General features: G+C 36.4%; 1 protein-coding gene and 1 pseudogene across 1 annotated transcript in view; one reads left to right on the forward strand and one right to left on the reverse strand.

Annotated features, from left to right (window-relative positions):
- XIAP (X-linked inhibitor of apoptosis) overlaps positions 1–21,550 on the reverse strand; it is a 29,897-nt gene extending 8,347 nt beyond the window's left edge. Inside the window, 3 exon segments of the mRNA XM_090264759.1 lie at positions 386–485; positions 1,838–2,746; positions 21,496–21,550. Coding sequence (XP_090120885.1) covers positions 386–485; positions 1,838–2,714 — 977 coding nt within the window. The 5' untranslated portion in view covers positions 2,715–2,746; positions 21,496–21,550.
- Positions 7,295–8,501, forward strand: LOC149990811 (partitioning defective 6 homolog beta pseudogene; annotated as a pseudogene).
- Positions 21,551–21,766: the final 216 nt, after the last annotated feature.

A 21,766-nucleotide genomic window follows, 5' to 3' on the forward strand; every position in this document is an offset into this window, starting at 1 on the left:
CTTAATTCCATTAACTTGTTTTTCAGTCTTTCTAAGGAGCCACAAAATGCTCCCTTCGTTATGCTACTTATTGTGGGCTCTCTTGTGCCCACTGTACAAGAGCCTACTTCCAACAACTAAAATATTCATTCTTAATTTAGTGATTAGAAATAGAATCATCTCAATGTCATAAATACTATATAGAAGCAATGAATGTTTTTGTCACCAGAGAAGGCTTAGGTTTTTTTTTTTTTTTTCCTATAAAGTAGGTGACCCCATTTATATAAACCTGGTGTGAATTTCAAGCCTTGGGAAGGCAAAAATAGTTGAGGAGAAAAGTTATTCAAGTCTTCCCACTGCAGACTGTCCAACTTGGCTGTTATTGAATGAACATTTAATACCTTACCCTGGATACCACCTAGCATGTTCTTCCCAAGGGTCTTCACTGGGCTTCCAATCACTTAGACCTCCTCCACAATGAAAGCACTTCACTCTATCACCTTCACCTAAGAAAACACACAAGTAAAAATACATGTATTGTGTACAATTAGAAGCTTACACAAAAATACCCTTTTTTAACACCATGAAATTAAGCGTTTCTAAGTTACATAAAAATTTTATAGCTTAAAAAAAAGACATTCACATGGACAACAGGGTGAGGACTGACTGTGGGAGTGGGGATGGGCAGGACAGGGGAGAGCCACTGGGGAAAATTGGGAAAACTGTAAAAGAACAATAAAAAAGCCCCCCCTTCAAAAAAAAAAAAAAAACCCAAAAAGCATACAGAAAAAACCTAAGGAAAAAAAAAAAAGACATTCACTCCGGGGGGGTCATTGTGGGGGAGATCCAGCAAAAGAAAAAAGAATTCATGGACATAGACAACAGGGTGGTGATTGTGGCGGGGGGGGGGGGGGGGGATGGAGGTGGAAGAGGGTTTAAGGGGGATAAATAATAATGGAAAAAAGACAATAACCACATCTAAATAATAGATATGATCATTTGAGGAGGAAATACACATTAAATTCACTGATTCAACTTGAGGTATTTTACAGAAGACAAAAATAAAACTACCCAATTTTTATGTAGAAAATCAAAATTGTTATTTTTAACATATGTTGTTTGGGGCCATCAATACCATACTTTTTCAAAGTGTGAAACTTTAATTTATAATAAAGTTTGATGCATAATGAAATTACAAGTTTCTCTAAGGTTATAGCTACCTGACACTAAAAGCTATATGATACTATATAAATAAAGTACTGAAATAATTGATATTTTGTATTTTGTAAATATTCAGCCCTAAAGTAAATGGAAACCATCACACCAACAGCTCTTCCTGACACGCCTACAGTAGCCCATTTGAAAAGCGCTCATTGGAAGTAATAAGGCTTTATACAGGGCAGCTTTCAAAAATACAGTTTCTGTACTAAAGGCAGATATTAATTTTAGTGTCAGCCAAACTAAACTAGTATTAACTTTTCATATTTTCTTAAGGTGTGAGAAAATGCATTTAATATATGTATTGAGCACACAGAGCATAGGCACTCAATAAATTATAGTTAGTATTACTATCATACCCATTCTTTTATCAGGGATACCTATCATCTTTTGCATGTCATCCTTCACACCAAAATACAATTACATGAAGATAAACATGACTTTTAATACAGTAGCCTTTTTCACATAAATTCAGTGGTTACATTATATATTCAACACAAGGGTTAACAGAATTAGTGATATAATCATGCCACCCTACACCTAAATATTTAACAGTTCAGGGACTAAAAGAATCAATTTGCTTTTTAGGAGCCCTGAGATAGTTGGAAAGTTATTAGCCTGGTTTAATAGTAAGGTTTACCTAAAGCATAAAATCCAGCTCTTGCAAGCTGCTCCTTGTTAACAGAGTACATCCACATCCCAAAAGTAATGATCCGTGCTTCATAATCTGCCATGGCTGGATTTCTTGGAGAATTTGTTGAATTTGGGGAATTCCTATCAGAACTCAGGATATCAGATTCACTTCGAATATTAACATTCCGGCCCAAAACAAAGAAGCAATTAGGAAAGTGTCGCCTGTGTTCTGACCATGCGCGATCACAAGGTTCCCAATTTTTTAGTTTTCCACCACAACAAAAGCACTGCACTTGGTCATCAATACCTGTATAGTAGAGCCCTGCGCTGGCTAACTCTCTTGGGGTTAAGTGGGCATAGTCTGGCCAGTTCTGAAATGACTTTAATCTAGCTTCTTCACTACACATGGCAGGGTTCCTCGGGTATACGGTGTCGGATATATCTACAACCTGTCCAGTTCTCAAAAGATAGTCTGCGTGAGTCTCAGATGGCCTGTCTAAAACAAAATGATTTCTGTTTCCCAGACAGTTTTCAGCCTTGTACTGACCATTTTGGATACCAGGATTTGTAGGTTGTGCAGCATTATTTTCAAAATAAAAGCTCTTGATAAATCTGCAATTTGGGGATACTTTCCTGTGTCTTCCAACTGCTGAGTCTCCATATTGCCATCTATCTACTGCTGCGCGACAACTAAAGCACTGCACAGTGTCTCCTTCCCCAGTATATAGAAAACCAGCTCGTGCTAGTGTTGTTGCTGAAACAGGACTACTACTTGGAAAATTAGCAAAAGTTTTTAATCTATTAAGCTCTTCTACAAATTCTTCATCTTTATCGATGTCTGCAGGTACACAAGTTTTAGATCCTTCAAAACAGTTAAGAGTCATCTTCTCTTGAAAATAGGACTTGTCCACCTTTTCTAAAAAGAGAACATTACATTAGGAAATCCAAAATGTGAAACACAGGCAAACACTTTTGATATTAGGAACTAACAAATTACCCACTGACGACATAAAATTACACAATCTCTAAGAAACATTCTAATTCTAAATACTAGAGTTCAAGTCATAAAGTAAAAACTAGCAATTTTGTTTTCTTTTAAAGATTTAAGCAAGTAGAACAGAACTATTCATTTTAAGTGCTTATTTTACATAAGATATAGAAACTGTGAAGCAGAATATATTAAAATTAACCATGTGAAATCATTAATTAGGAAAAACATGAAAGAAGCATAAAATATGCAGATTCTTAAAGTCTATGCATAATTGTTATAATGGATTGTTATATATTCAAGGCATCAAAGTTCAGCTTCTATAACTTTTTTAAAAAAGAATGTTCAGAATGCTAATGAATTAATTTTTACTATTTCTTTACTTTTTTAACAAAAGATAAGTTATTCACAATATTGGTTCCAATGGGTTTTTAAGAACATCAAGAATTTTGATTTTCATGAGTAAACAAAGAGGCCTTTTTTTTTTTCTTTCTGGAATTGGATCATTTTATTTTAGCTGTACTGTATATAATACTGCCCTCTAGAGGGTGGCTCAGGAGGAATACTAAGTATACATAGTTGCTTTTGCTATCAACTTTCCATGGTTAAGGAACAATCTGTTGAAGTGTTAGAAGTACTACTGAAGCCTCATTAGATCTGGCAAATTATAGCTGTGTAACATTTAACCCAGATTTAAAAAAAATAAAAGGAATTAGTTGGGTTATGAAAAATATGGCCAGTTACTTAACCTCCTAACCTGGACACTTTTGAAAGTGAAAAATGACGCTGACAATTACCCCTGGCACAATAGGCATAAATCAAGGAGGCAACCTGACTTTCCAAATTTTACAGTTCTTAAAACTGTACTCTGTATATGCTTGTCAAACATAAAATAAAAGAACAGTCACAATGATTTTGTCTCTATTTCATCTGTGCATTAATTGATTTCTGGGGATGAATAACCAGCTGTTTTGGCATTATGTTGGCACAGCATGTCTTGGAACACCACCCCTCTTAAGAGTAATATTCAACACAAGGCTTCTGTCTTGCAGGCTGCTTGCAGGCTGGCAATGGATATCAGTCTTTTGGGGCCTTGTCAATTTACATCGGTATTAATTCATATATACCTAAGAGCTGATTTATAACTGCATACAACAATTTTTGGAAGACAGTCTCCACGACTTTTGATTATTATTTCTCAGATATCTGAAAAATTCTGACACTACCTTCAAGGCCCTTTGTTTAATCAGCATAAACTACATGACAAGAAACAAGATTCAAATAAACCAAGACTGGTTGATAGGCTAATGAGATAAAAAAAAACAGGTATGTATAAAGTTTCACACTCTGATTTAAAAAATCTGTTGCACAACTAAAGGAAGATAGAAACCTGATTTGGAAAGAAGTCACATGAGAGCAAAGCAGATTAAAATCTTGGAATTTTAATTACAAATTCATGATGAGCCAACATTACATGGCTGCTAAAAAACTTAAAGCAACTCAAGGCTGCATTAATGTCCAGATGTGCAACATCCAGAGCCAATTCAGCTACACTTTGAATATTATTTTAAATTCTGAACTAATTTTGGAGGGGATGTTAACAAAGTGTAATGTACCTAAAGGGCAATCAGGATGATGAAAATGGTGTCCTATGAAGAACAGTTGGAGGAGCAGAGTGGTTATCTCAAAGGGAAAAAAATTGTGAGGAGAGGGGTATGGAGTATATAATAACTACCTTTAGATATCTAAGATACTGTCATGTAGAAAAGGGATCCAAATTCTGTAAAGCTTGAGAGCATAATTAAAATCAAGAACTGTAAAAAAAAAAAAAAAATCAAGAACTGTAAATGCAGGCTGTAGATTTTAACCCAATATAAGGATCAACAGTTACAATAATCAATAGCAGTACAGCCCTGACTGGCGTGGTTCCGTGGGTTTGGACATCATCCCGCAAAGCAAAAGGTCACAGGTTCGATTCCCAGTCAGGGCACATGCCAGGGTTGTGGGTTTGGTCCCCAGTTGGGGTGTGTACAAGGCAACCAATATATATTTCTCACATTGGTGTTTCTTTCCCTCTTTCTCCCTCCCTCCCTCTCTACCTAAAAATAAATAATCTTTAAAAAATAGTGCTACGAAATGAACTGGACTGCCTTGTATTGCCTTGTAGAATCAGTTCCTCCCATCACTGAAAGGTACTTCAGGATGGACTATGAGAAAGTATTAAACATTTCTAAGTCTGTAATTACCCTGAATTAATGCTCAATACAATCCATATGAAAATTACCTTCCGAGATGATGTTTTATTCCTCAGGTCAATCAAAAGAGAAGTGTAAAACCAGCAATCTATTCTCATTTCACAGTGGTGTACATTTTGTGTGGTTTAAGCAGCAGCCACCCTATTTCAGATATTATAAAAAACTCCATCCATCGTTCAATATTAGCAGGAGAACCTTTATTTGAAGTTTTCAAGTGGAGACCTCACCTTCCCAGGGGTTATGCCTATGCTAAAAGTTTAGATTTCACTGTTTTTGAAAAACAGGTATTTATTCAGCACTCAACTCAACACTACATATACATTATCAGAGCAGTTAAGAGTGAAAGGGAGAAATATGACTGACAAAGACAGAAACCTTGGGTTTGGAGAAAGGCACCAAAAGAGAGGGTGAGAGGATTTAAAAAATAATTATTTAAGTGAAATGAAGGCAGGGAAGATGATGTTTAGGACATAAGTATATATGGAGCACAGGAATTGTGAATACAGAAGAAGAAAATGGGGTATGGATATCGGAGAAGGGTGATAAAAAGGCTTTTGGATGTGAAAATGTCTGAATATAATAAAGTACGCTGAGATCATTTAAGGCTTCCTTGTAAATGCATACCCAGGCTTTGTAGTGGGCAAGCAGAAAGGTAAGAATTCGCAGAGAAAAGACAGTCAAAGAAAGCTTTGATGTAAAGGGGCTAGGCAGTCAGAAATCCCGGGGAAAACAGCACTGGGGAAAAAATGGCATTATGGAAGCAAACACTGGCATAAAAAGAATCAGGAAGTAGTGTTACATGTTAATATGAAGGGTATGGAAGATTTCAAGATGTGCAATGTATTTAAAATATATACATACAGCCCTGGCTAGTGTGTCTGAGTGGACTGAGCACTGGCCTGCAAACAAAAGGGTCACTGGTTCAATTCCCAGTCAGGGCACCTGCCTGGGTTACGGGCCAGGTCCCCAGCTGGGGGCATGCAAGAGGCAACCAATTGTTTCTCCCACACATCGATGTTTCTCTCCCTTCCTCTCTCCCTTCTGCTCTCTCTAAAAATAAATAAAATCTTTAAAAATACACACACAACACACACACACACACACACACACACACACAGCCTGGTCAACTAGGTAGAAAGTCAGGGGCAAGTGCCAAGGAAAGTAGGTTGACTGCCAATCCAGCGATAACGTGGAAATACGGGAAGTTGGAGGACAGAGAAAAACACACACAAAAGACCCACCTACCTGGTATCTGAATACAACACAAGTTTGTTTTCCTAGGTTTTTATTATTAAATATACAAAATAAAAGCTATTTTAACAGAGAAAGATAAAATAGGATGTACATTAGACCGCCACTGCATGAACATATACTCATGGACAATATGTGGAAGATAATTTTTTTAAATCTTCACCAGAGGACATGCTTATTGACTCTAGAGGGAAAGGAGGAAGATATAGAAGCACTGATGGGTTGTCTCTTATATGTGCCCCAAGCGGGAACCAAACCCTCAACCTCTAGGTTTAAAGGACAATGCTCCAACCAACTGAGCTACACTGACCAGCACTGAAAGGTTTTTAGTAAATGGGTAAAATATGTTAAAATGGCAGGATTACAGGTGATCTTGTTCTCCAAGTATCTATTTTTTTTAAATTTCCTGATTTTAGAGAGAGGGGAAGGAAGAGAGTGGAGAGGAAAAAAAAAACATCTATTTGTTGTTCCCCTTATTTCTGCATTCGTTGGTTGATTCTTTTTGGTTTTTTTGAGAGAGGAAAGGAGAAAGAGAGGGAGAGAAACATCAATGTGTGGTTGCCTCTCACGTGCCCCCAAACTGGGGACCTAGAGTGCAACCCAGGCATGTGCCCTGACTAGGAATTGAACCAGCGACACTTGGTTCGCAGGCCGACACTCAATCCACTGAGCCACAGCAGCCAGGGCTCATTGGTTGATTCTTCTTTATGCCCGGACCAGGGGTCGAACCCGCAACCTTGGCATATTGGGCTAATGCTCCGAACAACTTAGCTACACAGCCAGGGCTCTCCAAAATGTCTTTAATAATATTTTCACTTAAAGGTCTCTCAGGATGGCACCTCTGGTCTGGGCCATGACAAGAACAAAGAGGTGGATAGGCTAGTTGCCTCCTCTTCCTCCACAGGAACCCTGCAGCCACCAAAGCAGAGAGAGGGAGGGCAGGAGGGAGTTGTGTCTCCATCTGCCACCAATGAGCCCTGTGGAGCTCAGCACTGAGACCCATGTCACCAATACAGGTACATCTGGTGAGCTGCAGGCTCCTGAGCCACGTCCACCTAGCGCTCCTGAGGGGCAGCCCACTCTCTACATGATTGTGGCTGTGGCAGCATCCTGGGGGGGAAAGAGCGGGTTGACACTGAATTTCTTCAGTTTTTACTAAAGAGCAAAACTTAGGACATTTTGAGGAGTCTTATGAATTACTGCAACACGTTCATAAGATACCTAATGTTGACATTTTATTAGGCTATGCAGACCTCCAGGGAAACGTACTACCTATAAATAATGATAATTAGTGCTTATCTACCACTTAGGATTTTTATACAAAAGAAGGAAGAGTGATGTGGCTCAGTGGATCGAGCACTGGCCTGTGAACTGGAAAGTTGCCAGTTCAATTCCCAGCCAGGGTACATGCCTGGTTTGTAGGCCAGATCCCCAGTTGGGGGTGTGCAAGAGGCAACCGAAGTTTCCCTTTCTTCCTCCCTCTAAAAATAAATGCATAAAATCTTATAAAAAGAAGGAAAAAACAGACAATAGCGCCTTTGATACAAATATGCTAATGAAGAAAATGTTTAAACCAAAGCACTGTATTCTTTCAACCACAGAAAAAAGCCATATCCAGTCACTGGTATGCCTTAAGACTTTGTTTGTTTTCAATTACAGATGTGGATATTCACCCAGAAACACATCGCAGGGTTAGTTCATCTTTAAAAACAACATTGAACACTCCCTAGGACTCTATAGCAGGAATAGCTGCAGTCAAAGGGAGATACCACATGGCTTAGAGAAGGTCCCAGGGAGCTCTTTATATCTTGGCTTGTTCCAGGTCTGGCACAGGACAAATCTATTGGTTGTTAATGATGATACATCAGTTTCAGGGAAGGGTTCTGATCAAGTAATAGACATGGTGATTGCAAACAGCTGCAACCTCATAGTAACAGCAAGACAACTCAGAATATAGGAACAGTAGGACTTCTGGCAGCTGCAACAAATCTATTGACAGTAGCCTACTAGGCTATCCACTGCAGACTGAACCAAACACTGGGCCAAAGGATGAAGACAGTGATGAAGACGACATTATTATTGAAGACGGCAGTGTATGCCACAGAAGATTCCTAAAGCTGTTCCTACTACCCAAGGCCTTAGAATAGTTGACACAAATAGAACAAACTCAGTTTTGAATCTGGACAGGTTTTATTCCTTCTAATTAAGTGAATTTAGTATCCCTAGCAAGTGGTGCAGAGAACCTGAAACATGCTCCAGATTAAAAAACAAAAACAAAAACAAAAAAAAACTCAAAATATGGAACAATTATAACAGGAAAAAATTGTTTCAACTGTTTTCTAAGTGAGGCTGTCACAGGACTTGTAAATTTGGCGAGTTTAAGAGCTTTTAAACCTGTGATCCAATGCTCTGGAATAGAAATGAGAATAATGTTGTGAGTCAGAATGTTATAAAAATAAAAACAAAAAGTAGATTAGTGATTGCTTAAAGGGTGGAGGAAGAAGGGAAATGGGGAGCAACTGCTAATGGTTAGTTTCTTTTTGGAGTAATGAAAACATTCTAAATTAGGTGTAGTGATGTTTGCACAACTCTGTGAATATGCTAAAAATCAATGAACTGAACACTTCCAAATTAATTTAAGGTATATGAATTCTATCTTGATAAAGCTGCTTAAATGTTATTAAAATAATAGCTTGGTAATTGCTAGCATACATTTTGATGGACCAGATGTCATTTTAAGTCTAAAACAAAAGAACCTTTGCTAATGAAGTTATACACTTTCATATGGAGAATTAAATGTTACAGTACATTTTTAGAACTAGATTAGAGTACCAAATTATTTGTTTTAACTGGTTAAATATTTAACCTGTTGCACAGGTCCCTGGTTAAGTTTTCCTTTAACTACATTCTTTAAAATTCTAATGTGAAGTCTGATTCTATCTCTTCTGGTACTGAGGGCCCCAGTTCTTCTGTTCCCAGTACTTTATTTCTTAATGTTGTTCTTCTGTTGCTAATCATTACAAATCATTTCCTGAAATGCATTTTTAACTTCTAAGAAATTAAACAACTGGCTCTTTTCAGAAGTTTCTTTCCATATTATGAAGCACTGAAGCTATGTTCCTGAATTATGAAATTTTGTGGCAGCTTTTCACATTGGTGTTTGTCTGTCCTATACATATTTATAAACTAATTTCAAATATATATATAACTTAAGTTTTAAAGTGCAGTTAATTCCATTGACCCTGGTAATATAGGAGATTCTCTCCTTTAATTTGTTATCCTCATTCCCAATCTCATCAGAAAGTATTCCTTTTGTTGTGTGTGCGCGTGCGCAAGCGTATGTGTGCACACTTTTGAACTCTTCTTATGTATTCAAGTAGTGTGAATTGGTTTGGATACAAAATAAACCTTGACTAAAATATTTTTATACACAAGACAAATTTGTGCACGTTTTTATACAAAATTTTGGTTTTTCTTTAGTGGGATTATAACACTTCAGGAAAAAGAAGTATTGACCATTGACAGGTAGAGTTTATCCACATTCCCCACATATTCACTTGGAACAAGCAAGAGTATGGCTGCTGACATTCATTCTTTGCCTGATTTCTTTGGAATTTATCATTGTACAATGTGCGTGAGCACTACTACTGTATGTATGTATGAAAAAATTAATATTATTATGAAGTACATTAATTACTTATGGCTTATGGATAATTCCCTCCAAAGCTATTCATTAATTTTATGGTAGGGCTAGTATGGATGCCTTTATAACAGTCGTATGCTATTAAAACAACAAAGAATCAAATGACTATTGTGAAGGATAACTTCTCTAAATGGTAAAAAAAAAAATATATATATATATATATATATATGAACAAATAAAGTCTTGATTAATTGGAAAACAAACTCTAATGTTAAACAGAAAAAAATCCCATGCAGAGAAATATTTCTTTGTGTAATACAATATGAAAACACTACTGAGAAATGTATTTTAGTACTAAGATTTCTAATAAAAATCTGCCTTACTTGAAATGAAGCTTAACAGAAAAAAAAAAAGTTTTCTTTTTGTTTTTAAAGATTTTATTTATCTTTAGACAGAGGGGAAGGGAGGGAGAGAGAAAGGGAGAGAAACATCAATGTGCAAGAGATACACTGATTGGTTGCTTCTTGCACACTCCCGACTTGGCCCGTAACCCAGGCATGTGCCCTAACTGGGAATCGAACCAGCACCCTTTTGGTTTGTAGGTTGGCACTCAATTCACCGTGCCACACCAGCCAGGGCCAGGAAAAATTTTTTAAAAGCTATTTGGTAGTCAATTATTACTGGCTTACGTGATTTTTAAAAACAATCTATTCCATAATACCATGAGTTTCAGTTATCATAGCATCTCAGAAATAAAAAAAAGAAGTGGTTTCATATGTGTACCAGACACCAGAGAAAGTAATTTTGACTCAGAATTAATACAAATTTACTGAAGATGGCTAACTAGGAATCTATCTCTGATGACTGAAGATCAACTATTATAAATACTTATTAAAACTTTTAAAGTCAAAATAGCACCTGAATAGTAAATCACTGTTCTTAACAAATAAATGGCAAAACCTTTAGTTTTGTTTTTTTTTTTTTCTGTCCAGCTCATAGATGTGTACAACGCCTATGTGCTTCAACCTTCTTGTCTCTGGAAGAAATTCCTCCAATCACTATAGGCTCACTTAATAAACTACAAATACTTTATATTATTCCTGCAACCAAGGGCTTTGTTAACTTCTCATCATGAAAAAAAGAATTTCTTAAGTACCACCAGTTAGGAAAGCGACCTTATTTAAAAAGAGGGTCTTTGGAGATGTGATCATATTAGGATGAGGTCACTAGGATGGTGACCTCAATATGATATCAATCATCCAATATGATTGATATCCCTATAAAAAGAGAAGAAACAGAGACACTCAGGGAAGACAGCCATGTGAAGATGAAGGCAGGGACTGGAGTGATGATGCATCTACAAGCCAAGGAATACCAAGGATCAATGGCAACCCTGGAAGCCAAGAGAAAGGAATGGAACAGGTTCTCCCCAGAGCCTTCAGAAAGAGTATGGCCTGCCAACATCTTGATTTTGGACTTTCAGCCTCCGGAACTGTGAGAAAACAAATTTCTGCTGTTTTAAGCCACTTGATTTATGGCAGCCCTACGAAACTAACACAGTGATGTTAAAAGTATAAACAGTCCCCTGGCTGGGTGGCTGAGTTGTTTGGGAATGTCGTCCCAATACACCAAAAGGTTGTAGGTTTGATCCCTGGTCAGGGCATGTGCAGGAGGCAACTGACTGATGTTCTGAGAGGATTAAACAACTTAAAAAAAAAAGAATTAAGCAAACAATATAACCCTATTAGCTCCCACTATAGTATTACTATCATGCTGACTGAAACATTAGGCGTCTGTTTAAAATCCAGAAAACAGTTGTTTTTAGAATCTCATCTATGACACTGTGACCACTCTTTGTGCTTCCATGTATTCTCTACATAATCAGCGAATGACCCAAGTGTACTAGAAGATTTAGTGATTTATGCAGGTGTCTGCCTGCGCGCGCGTGTGTATGTTGATAGAATAAAGGTCCTTTAGGACAGGGCTATGTTTTATTACATTTGTATTACCAATGCCTAAAGCAATGCACAACACTCAGTAGCGCTTAATAAATACTGGGCAAAAGAAAAATTGTTGAACCACTTCTATTAGGCTACTGCCATTATTAATCCACATTCCAACCACTACCTCCTCTACATTCTTAAAATCACTATGAGTACTAAAAATTGGTACTATGCCATTGTGTCTAGGAAATGTTACCAAAATAGAAAATAATATGCATACCATGTAAACAGTAAATTCTTCAGTGATAAAAATAAAAACCCATATACTAATGTGACTTTTCAAAAATAGTATAGGACTCATAAAAATTTTATAGTAACATCATCATATACGCTAACCAAAAAAACACGATTGTAATTTAAAGTTTATCTTAAGATTCTCTCTTTGCTCAAATATTACAAGTTTTCCTCATCAGTAGCTTTTTCCTCTATAGAGGATCCAACAGAGATCTTGCTAAATAAGCAGCATTCTTCCTGACCCAGTGTAGGTCAATCCATCTTTTAATTATCTTAAAGTATTAGTCAGTTAGTTCCGTTTAGAAATAGCACTTTGATTTACAATGTGGTAGAATCTAGAAAATATCTCTACATAAACATATCATAGTATTAAAAAGCTGGATTTTTAAAATGATATACCCTAAACAAAACTGGAATATAATTTTTCAAATTCAGCTTTTATACTATGATACATTTACATAAAAATCAACAAATTGTTCATTTATACTATACTGAAATTCTTCAAATGATGAAGCATATTTTTTTACTTAAGGTAAATGGTCAATAAAAGTTTTGAGGTTAATTACATTCAATCAAATCAAAAGTTCTTTCCCTAAACTTAAGCACTAGAGCCATTCAAGTAAGTGAATGGCATTAATGAGCACTTAGCCCAAAAGCTCAGTCAAGAACATAAGCTTACTAATACTTCTGTATACAATATATGCTTGATCATGAAGCCTACTTTTGTAAATACCTGAAAAGGCATACTGAGAACCAACAAAAGAAATATCAATTACATGTTTACTTCATTTAGAAAGTCATGGTAATATCTGAAATTTTAGCACAGACCTTAAATCTTCGACAAATTATTCATAATAATTATCTCCACAGGTACAGTTCCCTCAGAATAAACACAGTAAAGCATTCCTTCAACTAGTCTTCAACAAATTATGGGACAGTGCTCCCCCAAAAGAATGTTTTACATGAAGAATACACAGATTTGGGGCTTAAGAATTCACTCAAGAGCACAAAAAGGGTCAAAATCACTATTATTCCCTCTTCCATTTCACTGAACTGTTCAGAACCTAAAGACAATTTATAGTGCTCATTAATCAGTAGTCTAAGTCAAAAACACACCATGTACAGTCCAAACTGTAGATCTATGACATAGATTAATATTATTTATGCTTATTCAGAACTCAGATCAAAACCTTTGCGCCACAGCCAGGTGGCTCAGTTGGAGCATCATCCCATACACCAAAAGGTTGCAGGTTTGATTTCTGGTTAGGGCATATGGGAGGCAACTGATCAAAATGTTTCTCTCTCTCAAATCAGAGAACATGTCCTCGTGTAAGGATTAAAAAACAAAACAAAACAAAATTTGCTAAAATTAAAATAGGAAGAAAAAAAAATCTCAAGATAGATACCAATACAATCTGTAATACAAACTTTTCCTTTTTAAAAGAGAAGGGTTAGAAAAATCCTACTACCTAGGTTGTGAACACTTTAGTATATTTATCCTTTAAGAACTTTTCCTGTGTGCATGAGCACATGCACATTATAAATATTTCTAAAGGGGATTTATAGTACATGGTATTTTATAACTTCTTTTTCATTTAATAATGTAGAACATCTTCCCACATCAATTTTAATCTGGATTAGAAACATTTTCAGTGGATGACAAGTACCTGGCTGTATAAATGTATCAAAATCTCACTAAATCCATAATGAACATTAATTTTAGATGTATCTTGTTTAAGAGACAACACACACATGACCAAACAATTCAAGAGGTACAAAAGTTGCATTCATTCCACTCCTGGTACCTTAAACCTCTGGTTCCCTTCCTAGAAGCAATCACTCTTACCAGTTTTCTGTGTATTCCTCCACAGATGGTCTATGAATACAGTGCATGTATGAACATTAAAAAAATGTTAACAAAAAAAATGTTAACATATGTTATATACAGGTATGTACCTTCATTGCCAGACATTTAGTAAGCTAGCAGCATTTTACTATTATACTTTTGTATATTTATTGTATGAAAACTATATAATCTTTTTCATAAATATCCATAAATCAGTTGCATTTTTTAAAGATTTTATTTATTTTTAGGGAGAAGGGTAGGGAGGGATAAAGAGAGGGAGAGAAACGTCAATGTATGGTTGCCTCTTGCATGCCCCCAACTGGGGACCTGGCCTGCAACCCAGGCATGTTCCCTGACTGGGAATTGAATCAGAGACCCTTCAGTTCACAGGCTGGTGCTCAATCTACTGAGCCACACCAGCCAGGGCTAAAAAATATATAGTTTTTATTATTATAAAAAAGTTGGAATGAATGTCCTATCTAAACCTGTTTATGTCATTATTTGCTTTTAACACTAATATTAAATGGTCTCAAACAGTAGTAGTCTTATCACAACCTCCTTTTAATCAAGAAAAAGTGGTTAATACTAATGAACAGCAAACATATACAAAAATGTTAAATCTCATTAGTAATAAAAAACAAACATTTTAAAAGATACCATTTTTGTCTGGTTTGGCTGATTGCCATCACTACCAACAATAAAAATTCAGCAGTGGGGAAGGTATGGGAGAATAGGCACACTTGCTGGTAAAACTAAAAATCTGTGCACCTTTTCTAGCGGTAATCTGGCTATATGTTCTAAAAGTCTTAAATATATGATTACCTTTGATCAAGCCATTCTAGTTCTAAGCATTAACTCTTAAAAAATGATTAGGGAAGTTTTATCCATATATATGTGTACACACACACACACACACACACACACATGGATGTTCAATACAGTGCCTTTTATAAAAACAAAAGTTTCAATGTCCAACAAAAGAGGACAACACTTTGATATGTGGACACAAGGCAACCATTAAGAACTCAGGCTGCAGAAGAATACTAAAGGACATGGACATATATGTTCATGGTTATCTTATTAAGTGAAAAAAGTTGGTCACAAAATAATATTGTGCAGTATAATCCCAATAATAAAAGTACAGAGATAGATATATAAAGATTTAGGCTAAATTATGCATTAAAATTCTACTATGATTATCTCTCAGCAGTGGGATTACCGATTTTTATTTTCTTATTATTGCTTTTCTTAATTTTCTATTATAAATTTTATCCAAAAAATATACTAGAGTCTAACCAAAAGGAAAAGCAGCTGGACCCTGGCTGGTGTGGCTCAATGGATTGAGTGCCAGCCTGCAAACCAAAGGGTTGTTGGTTTGATTCCCAGTCAGGGCACATGCCTGGGTTGCAGGCCAGGCCCCCAGTTGGAGGTGTGCAAGAGGCAACCACACATTGATGTTTCTCTCCTCTTTCTCCCTCCTTACACCTCGCTCTAAAAATAAATAAAATATTTTTCAAAAATTAAAAATAATAAAACTTTAAAAAGATTCAATGAATGCATAGATTATTGGAACATATTAATGTTTCTCTCTAAAAAAAAATCAATACATTAAAATAAGTTCTAAAAAAGACATAAAGGAAACTTTGCCACAATAAGTGACTACAGGCCAAATTAAAACAGTACAAAATATTTTATGAGTGCCCACGTGTACTAAACACTTACCTACAAACTTTCATTTCCCTCCATCCCATCATTTTAGCTACGTGTAAATATTGTCTCTAATATACTAAGGCATGCTAACAAAATTTCTAATCCTTTTTGTTTTAACACAAGGGCAAAATTTAAGCATGAACGTGTGATTCCACAGCCCACCCTGTTTTTTTTTATTACCATGTTACCTCTGGATATTAAGTAAAATATGCAATGTGCTTCACAACTTAAAGAGTGCTTTCGTATGTGGTATATAATTTAACCTATATAACATATCAAAACCCCCATTTGAAGTATGGGGAAACTGTGGTTTTCTGGCTAAGTCATCAAAGATCCCATGGCCAGTAAATAGCAGTCAAAAATCAAACCCAGTGATTATGACTAATATAGGTCTAAGGAAATTACTACAAGGATTACTGGCAGAAGGGGTGGTCCAGTGAGGTAACAGAAAATGTTAAGCTCCTTGCCCTTTCAAGGGTTGAAAAATTAGCTGGAGCCATACATAGAAAGGTAAATCACATAGCAAGCAATATATATAGTGAAAGGCCTGTGTTTGGAGGTCAACAAAATCATTACAGGAATAAGTATAAAAGCTCAAACAATATATAAATATTTATAGGTACACCAGAGAATGTGCAGTGGCACCAGCTTTGCCATTTAGGAAATCAGCCTTAACTCACTCAGTTTTAACCTGTCTGACCATCTGAGTTCAAGCTGTTCCCAGTCTATGCAGGTGAGGGGAAGAGGGGAAGCAGAGTTAGCTACTACAAAATATGCCTTTTTGAAATATTAATTATTTTAAGCTGTGTATTTTTAGGAAACAAAAGGCTTAGAAAGAACCTTTGACCCCCCCCACCCTCCGTTAGTGACCTAAAGGAATGCAGAAAACCTGCTTAAAGGAGCTGTCACTTTAGTATAATATAATACAAGTGTGGCAGAGAGGAACCTACAAAGTCTGGGGACTCCCCATTGTTTCTGGCTTGCATGGCAATAATTTCTTATTGCTTGTTTGCTTTTTCTCATTTACCTGTGAACTGTCTACTTTCCCTTTGAAGTCCCAGACTCCTCCCTCCCTCTCGACTGCTCAATTTCTCCTGGGGTCTCATAGTCTTACAGAGCCTCCATATGTACACACCTAATAAATCTGGTTGTTTTCTCTTTTTAACCTGTCTCATGTCAATTTGATTATTAAATCAGCCAGAAGAACTTAGAAGGGTAGAGGAAAATTATTTTTCCTCCCCCACACAGGTAAACCTCATTTTTACCATGACCTAGATTCTTGAAAACACATAAAAGCACATCATGTTAGGTGAATTACATGTACCCTTAAAAAAGACTGGGTACCAATCACACCAAAATCCAAAACCCAATTCCAAAATGTATCAAATAGCAGAGCTACATTTTATACTATAATTAAAAATAATGAAAGTCCATGCCAAGTCCTACAAAATGAACAAAAATAAGATTTTGTCACACAAAGGACAATCTACTATTAAGTTATATACAGAACAGAAAAAACATGTAATTCTTAAGTTTGTCTTCAAATTCTTATGGTAGATACAATAACTAATCAACAACTACTTTGCTTAATTTCTCAGAACATACAAAGGCCTTTCTTTTCAATTATCTGGAGCATCTGGGAATTTAAAAATTTTCCTTTTTCATCTAATACATTTCTTTGTAACAAGCAGGAGTATTCAGTCAACCTTTTTTTTTTTTTTTACCAGACATCTACTTACTACATGTCAGTCGCTGTCAATACATTGATATAAAAGCTCAGCTCAAAGTAGAAGGTGCTCAAGATGCGTTAGTTGTGTTATCTCAGCCTAAAACTATTTTCATGATGTGCTATCTCAACATTTCTCATGTTAGCGTCTCAATTACTCAAAAATACCAAATTGGTTAATTTGGATCAAAGCAATACCATCAAGAAACATATTTAAGAAATCCTCATCTTCTGAAATACAGCATGCAATGGAAGAAAAGCATGACTACTGGAATCAGAGAAATCTGGATCCGAATTCTACCTGTGCAATTCAATAGCTATTTGGACCTTGGGCAAGTTACTGAACCCCTCCAAACTTCCACAAATTTTCTCTCCTTTGTGCTATAATCCCAGAACATCAAACTCAGAAGCCCAGTTTCTCCCTCTTCAACATATTATATACCCATCCTATAAAAACAAACAAAATAGGTCAGTTTTTAACACAGTAATGATACATGTATCGTGTACACCTCCAACAAATTAAACTTAAGTATTTAGCATGTGAAATTTTAAAATACGTGAATGTATAAACCCTAAATTATTATGAAACACGTCTCCATCTTGTTCTTAATTTCTTGTCCCCTTATTTGAAATATTCATTCCAAACAGATTTGGGATTGTTATATGGGTTTTTCCTTGATGAAATCTGAGATTATTTTTTTTTTAAACTATTATAATGGGTTTTGAATCTTTGAATCAACTAGCTTAAACCTGTTACTCTACGGATGAAGGAAGTGGGGCATAGAATAATATGAATAAATAAAAACTATATTTTGCAAGATTTCATGACATAGGAAAAGTTCAATAACAGAATGCTGAAACAGGATTAAAACAATCTATATACAATATGATCCCAAATGAAAAATAAAAGTAAATTTTAAAAAGTAAATATAAAAGAACATGGTCATGGCTGGTGTGGCTCAGTGGATTGAGCGCTGGCCTGTGAACTGAAAGGTCACTGGTTGATTTCCAGTTCAGGGCACATGCCTAGGCTGCGGGTTAGGTCCCTCACTGGGGGTGTGCAAGAGGCAACCACACATTGATGTTTCTCTCCCTCTCTTCCTCTCTAAAAATAAATAAATAAAATCTTTAAAAAAATAAAAGAATGTGGATTATACTTAATAATTCTCTGTATATTTTCTGAATTTCATAAAATTTCTATAAAACACATTTCTTTTATAATATATAATATTCCAAATACTCTCTTTATGTTTTGAATTAGATGGAATAAATATATGAAAAAAAGGTATGAAAAAAGAAATACGGAGGCACTGAAATTTTGTGACTTGCTCACAATTGGACAGCTAATTGGAAACAAAGCCAAGCCAAGAAACCCAGTCACCTAAACCAGGGCTCTTTCCACTCTACCACATGGCGTCTATGATACAAAACTAACATTTGTTCAATTCAAAATCAACTTTTTATTTTACCACTGTTTGTGTCTCCTCAAAACTACTCAATGAACTTAAACAGTGCTACAGATCACATTTTATAATATTATTACCAGATCAGACCAGAGATTACATTTGAGAATTTACACCTAATGGTAATCTTCCAGACTCAAAACAAGGGCATCTATGCTGCCATATTCACCTTTGGAACCCTACCACACAGTACAATGATTGGCACAGAGTAGGTGCTCAATAAATGTTTTGTTTTTACACAAACCAAAGCTTTTTTTTTCCTGTTAATACTAGCTACCAGACTTAAATATGAGATAAAAAAAAGTGAAATATATAATTCCATATTTGGGGCCTCTAAGCACTTATAACATAAACAAAGGATTCACTAAATAAATTAATATTTACAATCAATGTAAGGGGAATGTTTCCAGTACTAAAATATTTTAAGCACTATACAAATTAATAGTGCATTAATTTCAATAATTCTGATCTATTGAAATGGCCCTAACCTTTAGTCACCATTACTTTGTCTACCTAGTGAGTCATCGAATGCACTAAAAAGCAATAAAATTACAGGTATAGTACAAGGAGCACTGGACTAGAACCTAAATCCCGGTCCAAGCTCCGCTAATAATAAGATATATAACCTTGGACAATTCACTTTTTCTTCTTTGAGTCTTGATTGACCTAATCATAAAAACAAAAGGGCTGAGCTACTAATCACCAGGGATCTTTCCAGTCTTAATATCTAAGTGATTCTTATCCACAAAGATTCTATATTCAGATTTTTTCATTGTGTCAAATTTAATACACTGAATGTTAGTTTGCTAATTACTCGATAATCAAAAGCTTAGCGTATTTTCATATAATTTTATTAACCAGTGTGACCCCAATAAATTCAATAAAAAAGTTGTTAAAAGGTTAGCATTTTAAAAAAATATTTAAGAGTAGTAACATTTATAATTTTTACCATCTTACATTAGAAACAACAGGAGAAAATCAAAGAAGAAAAATGTGAGCATGCTCTGCCAGCTGGGCTGACATGAACCACACTGGATCTTACAATACAAACCACTGGTAAGAAAGAAAGAAAGAAACAAACCAAACCACTGATACATAAGGACACATATGCATATATATACATATATGTATACACACACACATATACTGTTCACATATACTTATTTATATTGATATACATATACATATGTGAACTTTAAAACTTGATTTTAATTCTAAAACCAATACTTGTTTATTATAAGAAATTCAAACAGTACATGAGGCCACATGTGAAGTGCGAAGTAAAAAGCCTCCCACCGCTGCCCTTCCTCCACAAGTTTACTGTTAACATTTTTATGTATCCTTCAAGAAGTTACCTGAGCATACTCAAGTATACATGTGTGCCTGTATGTATGCATAAATCTTTTTAAACCTAAATTTTTGCCACTTCTTGAAGGATGAGAGAAAATGTCTCAAGCACCAGCCTCATAAGCATGTTAGAAATACTGAAAGTAGTAGCAGAGTTGTATGGCACAAAGTGGTATATGCTTCAGAAATGTGCGCTGAACTGAATACATTTAATTTTCCTGCTTGGACCCTAAGTGAAGCAGTTGTGCGGAAAGAGTGGTTAGCAAGGAGCCAGGCAATTTGGGTTCTAATTTAGGTAGTCATGAAATCTTCCTGCGCCTTAGTTATTGCTTTTGTAAATGGCTGGACTAAGATCCCTTCCAACTCTAAAATGTTATAATTCTAAGATGGCCGTCTGTAAGTGTTCTCTTGAACTGGTTGTAACAAATGTTAAGTAAATAAAGAGAAGAAATACTACAGTGGCCTCCAGTCTTACCAAAGTTAATAATTTCTTTGCGACGTTAACAATCAAGGTATAGCTGTGACAGAACTAGTGACATAATTATATTGGAAAGCAAAGTAATTATTAAATCGGACAGGTTTTTACAAAGCTTTGATTGACGGTTTCCTTTATTCATTTATTTAGTTATTTATTTGAGGAGGACCGCGGCATAGTTTCAGTAATAACCACTCCCTCCACCCGAAAAAAAAAATAATTAAGTATATTTCGAAGTAAAAATAATGAAACTGGAAGTTAGCCTGAATTTTGCTTTACTTACAGAATATGCTGGGGAGGTGTCTAGGGCAGCAAAAGGTCGGAAAGAATTACTAGCTAAATTCCTCTTCGGAAAGCTCTTTGGCTCCTATTCTTTCTGTTTCACTCGCCCTCCTCAGCCACACTCTACCCAGCTCCATACATGCCACAGACATGGGGGAGGGATATCGGAGGGGTCCCTTTGATCACTAAAAAAAGTTCTTTGACACGATTTACCTTAGAGGTCATGGGGTTCAGGTTGGCACCCACCCGCCCACACCTTCCTTCGTCAAATCCCGGAAAGCTGGGCCAGGAGCCCCGACCTGCCCCCCCCAAACCACCCCCCCCGCCCCGGCAAGGGCAGCCTTCCCGCCTTCCCCTGAACGCGGGGCCCAAGGGGGGGAGGGGAGGGGAGAAAAGAAAAGGGGAGGAGAACGAGAAGGAAGCCCGTGCGGGCAGTACCCACCGCGCCAGGAGAGCCGGCCCAGATCACCCGCGGCGCCCCGCGCGGTCCCGAGGGGAGGGTCCTGGAAGAGAGGCGGCCCAAGCCCCAATCTGGAAATGCCAACTCTACTGGGCGGACGACCGGGCCTAAAAGGAAACGGAAATCCCTTCGTCTCCCTCACTCGCACGCACCAGACCGTCCATCCCCCCGAGGAATCCCGAAGGTCTCAGGGGGCCTCAAAGAGGCACCCGACGCAGTCCGTCCGTCTTACCGCCCCGGCCCCAACACTGGG

Source organism: Furipterus horrens, unplaced genomic scaffold (genome assembly GCF_987537825.1).
Source record: "Furipterus horrens unplaced genomic scaffold, mFurHor1.1.pri manual_scaffold_17, whole genome shotgun sequence".
In the NCBI taxonomy this organism is placed as follows: Eukaryota; Metazoa; Chordata; class Mammalia; order Chiroptera; family Furipteridae; genus Furipterus; species Furipterus horrens.